General features: G+C 35.1%; 1 protein-coding gene across 2 annotated transcripts in view; it reads right to left on the bottom strand.

Moving 5' to 3' along the window:
- Positions 1–143: 143 nt before the first annotated feature.
- Positions 144–4,209, bottom strand: part of GNPTAB (N-acetylglucosamine-1-phosphate transferase subunits alpha and beta) — a 46,759-nt gene continuing 42,693 nt past the window's right edge. The window contains exons 19-22 of one of the 2 annotated variants that reach the window (XM_069807471.1): positions 3,967–4,134; positions 2,496–2,586; positions 1,838–1,895; positions 144–1,332 (exon numbers count right to left, since the gene is read on the bottom strand). In XM_069807471.1, coding sequence (XP_069663572.1) covers positions 1,848–1,895; positions 2,496–2,586; positions 3,967–4,134 — 307 coding nt within the window. In that variant the 3' untranslated portion in view covers positions 144–1,332; positions 1,838–1,847. The remainder of the gene's footprint in view (positions 1,333–1,837; positions 1,896–2,495; positions 2,587–3,966; positions 4,135–4,209) is intronic. The other variant, XM_069807470.1, reaches the window with a different exon arrangement.

Below are 4,209 nucleotides of genomic sequence, written 5' to 3'. Positions count from 1 at the left end.
CTTCAAATTAATATTAAATTCTTACTGTTGGAAGCTTTTTAAGGGACAAATAAGAACTTATAACATAAGGATGCATACACATTCATGGCTAATTTACCAAAATGGGTGAGTTTTGGTTTACTTTAAAACAGAAACAACAGACAAAACTTTCATCACATTTTAGTTACTTTCAAAGAAAACCAAGTATCTTTCAATACATATGCACATACATTTTGTACATCATCTGATTACAAAAATTAATGCTTTTTTGAATACTGCTAATACAATTAACTGAAGATACACCACCAAAAATTTCAGCTTGAAAAGATTCGGCATCCTTTCCCACATAAGACCACACTATTCTGATGTCTCAGCAAAATAAGAGCCAAATCCTGTTAAATTTGAAAACACCAAAGTTTCATGTCAGTACAAATATTGTTTTCTGAAGTGAAACACTGTCCCATACATTGCTACATTAAAACAGTTTGTTATCCATTCATATAGAGAGGCACTTTTGCTTTTGTATTTACAATGCTTGTAAAATACTATACCTTGGTCATTTTCATTTGATTACAACCCTCTCTTTGTAATCAAGCCAAGGAATAATACCACTGTATTCTTTGGAATATAATACACCAGATATCTTTCAAATAACCATTAGTTGTTCTGTTACTGTGTATTTTATTAGCATACATTTCTTTCAAATCCCAATTAAATACTACAAATAGGGGGATGAATTGTCACTGTTCTTTAAACATCAACATCAATAAATGTATACTAAATCTAAATGACAAGTTACATAATTCTCAATTTTCCCGTAGGGCTAAAAAAAAAAAGCAGCAATGACAGAAATTTGCAAAGTGTTTTGGAATGCAAGATCAAAGACCTGTTAAGCTGATCCCAAACAACTTTGCCTTCCAACATTTTATCTAGTTGGCAACATCCACTGCAATAAATGCAGTTACATTTCTTTAGGTAACCCTTTTTATAAAAAAGGATAACATGGCCATGAACTAACAGTTGTAAAGTAAGATCTGTTGAAAACTGCCTATGTACAGGTTTCCTGCAATTATTTTTTGTGTTGCTTTGCATTGTCACAGCTCCACCAGCTTGTAGATTATGAAGAGTACTGCAGATATTCTAACTGTAGATGCATGATTTTTTTTTCTTCATATCGACGTAGTTAAATGTCAAACCATAAAAGACACTGATGAGAGAGAGATTTTAAATGCTTATCACATCTTGAGGTAGACTGATCTCCAAAATAAAGCTCTTCTACACTTTGATTCGTTCATGACCAACTTCCTTTTGGATCCTTCTCCTTGGAAAAATCTTTCGTTTAAGTGCAATTAGCTGAGGAGAAAAAAAAATACAATATTTAGTACTCTGCTGGGCTAGAGGTGTGCAGCTGGTCAGGCTTTCATTCTAGAAACTGTGAATTACCATGGATGGTAGAGATTTAAGTCAATACTGTCTATTTTTTTCACTGCACAGGAAGAAAGTTACTTACTCATATTCATCTATTAGGTGTGCACATTTCCACTGGACTTCTCAATAACCAGAATACAAGCCGAAAGTCAAAAATACAGTATGCCTATATTCTGATTATTTTAAAGGTAATTTATGTATTTAAATTAATATAACACCAGGCTACATTCAGTTTCTAAAAGATCAACACAAAGCTGGCATCTTAACACAGCATTTATATACCTAGCTGTACTACTGAGTTCAGTACCCCCTTCCGAAACCAAGTTACTAATAGAGGGCGAGTTTTCTAATATATACAAAAGGCTGAAAATCAAGGAAAAGATTCATGCAAAAGTTACAGGTGGGAAGAAAATAATAATCAAAAGCCAACCTTTCAAGAATTACACCCTCTTCATCAGACCACGGAAAGTGTTACTTAAGGCCCCAACCTGCAAAGAATTACCCATATGATTTGTTCCATTGACTCCCTCTAAGTTTAGCAGGATTAATCATGTTCAAGAAAGCCATTTTATGCTTGCAGAAGTGGAGGGGTTTTTTTCCTTTGAGTTGGATTCAAAATCTTTTGCATTCAATAGGAATCTCTGCAATTACTTAGGGATGACATTTAGATAAGGCCTCTAAATAACCTAAGATTCTCTTCAGGACTAGAGTATTGCTATTACTTAAGTTTTCTTCCTCTTAATTTACTTTGCACTTTTACCAATATGTGTGTTAATAGACCAAGAATTTAAAAAAAAAAAATTACTGATTTTGAGCATCCAAATTTAGTGCACTGAGGGACTTGACAGTAACAATGTGCCTGAAAAGGAAATACAACTCTCCTTCCCCCCATAAGACTCTATTTTCAAGGAATCTCAACATGACTTAAAAATTGGAACAACCTCATCATTAGTCATGTAACATCTTTTTATAAAGGAAAAATCCTAGCTACCCTTCAAAACTTATTTAAAAAAATCCATCTTATGTTATCCTGAAGACACACCAATCTATTAATTGTTATAGATATGATAAGAAGATACTAATTTTACCTGTTCAGCAAAAAATGAGATGACTGTAAATACAATAAGTGTTACTAGAACACAATGGGTCCAGAATTTGAGCTTGTCTCTATATGCCCTCCTGCATAAACAAAGAAGGAAACAGGAAAACAGCTTCATATATTACAAATGCAAATATACAAGCTTTATAAAGAGTTTCCATGAAAGGCAAAGGAAGTTTTCTCCAGTACTTAAAGAGTGGCTAGAAAGAGGACAGAGGCTCTCTCTTCACAAAAAGCTATATGGAGGAGACAGGGGGCAACAGGTACAAGTTGGACTGGGAGAGGCTTCATCTTGATATAAAATTTTTATTTTTTACAGTGAGAACAATCATTCATTGTAACAACCTCCCCAGGGATGTGGTGAGGTCCCCTCCACTGGAGGTTTTCAAGATGTAACCAGACAGGGTGCTGGATAATCTCATCTAGGCTCCCTTTCCCACAAAATGTTGGACCAGATGATTTTGAGCTCCCTTCCAACCTGGGCTGTCCTAGGATTCTGTAAAACATTTTGATAAACATGGATTTCCACCAGCACTTCAGTATGCTTTCTTTCACTCACCCTGGTAGAAATCCGCTTTGGCTACAAACAAGTCAAAACAAAGTGTTCTTTTGAAGCTAATGAAGTCTTGATGGATGTCCTCAAAAAGGGAGCCAACAACGTCTACTCCTCCAGCACAAATTTCTACAGCTAAATGCTGAAGTGGGTTTGCCCCCCACTCCCTCTGCCACTGCTACAGCAGGGCTTGCAGCGCTACAATCCACACCTATTCTTGTCACCTACAATCCTTCTGATTCCTTCTACAGTTCCTCTAATATTTTCTCTTTCCTTACCAACAACTATTTCTCATAATTTGCTAATCAGCAACAAAATTACTATACTAGTCTTGACTCATTTTTATCACTGTACCTGCCAACCTTTTGCTCATATTCTCAAATCAACTACCCCAACTTCTGAAGTTGTTATATTTATAAAATGGCAAGAGGTAAACACACACAAAAATTTCACACATTATGTAAAAGTGACACACACATGTATCTTCTGATGATTATCCAGCCGATTATTGCTGACAGATTAAAAAGAAACACTTAGTGAGAAATGTAACAGTTTATATTGCCCCTGTGCAACAAGCATTCCAAACAATGTGGGGTTTTTTGGTTGGGGTTTTTTTTTTTTCCACATTTAAAGAAAGCCAGAAATCCTGAATTAGTTTTTTTAAAAAAAACGCAACTTTTCCTTTGAAGTAAGTTGGGGCCAATCAATGAAATGTTGATGACTATGAGCACCAGCAAAACCCAAATCCTGCAAGCCTCAAATTTTAGTCCATTCAAATCTCTTCACATTATTTTCACTATTAACTCCTTCATGACAACACCAGGGAAAAAAATGGCTTGTACCAATATGCTCTATAATTATATGCTACCGCACTACAACAACTTGAAGAGAACCTGTGTAAACATACCATTCTTGGAGTTCATGCATGTGAAGGAAACGATTCCGATATTCTCTTGGCAGTTCAAACTGGGAAGGTATGGGAAACATTGATTCATAAAAGTCCCTAAGCACAGCTTTCACTGTCTGAGCATCCTTATGATTGTGATCAATATTGTCATTTAGGCAAACAAATTTTCTAGAAAGCAAGAAATCATTGTTAGAATATTTATTTAATAATATAGCAAAGGTATTGGCAAACCAAGAACACACA

This window comes from Haliaeetus albicilla, chromosome 19, assembly GCF_947461875.1.
Source record: "Haliaeetus albicilla chromosome 19, bHalAlb1.1, whole genome shotgun sequence".
NCBI lineage: Eukaryota > Metazoa > Chordata > Aves > Accipitriformes > Accipitridae > Haliaeetus > Haliaeetus albicilla.
Note: the sequence above shows the minus strand (reverse complement) of the source record. Positions and strands in the feature narration are given on the sequence as shown.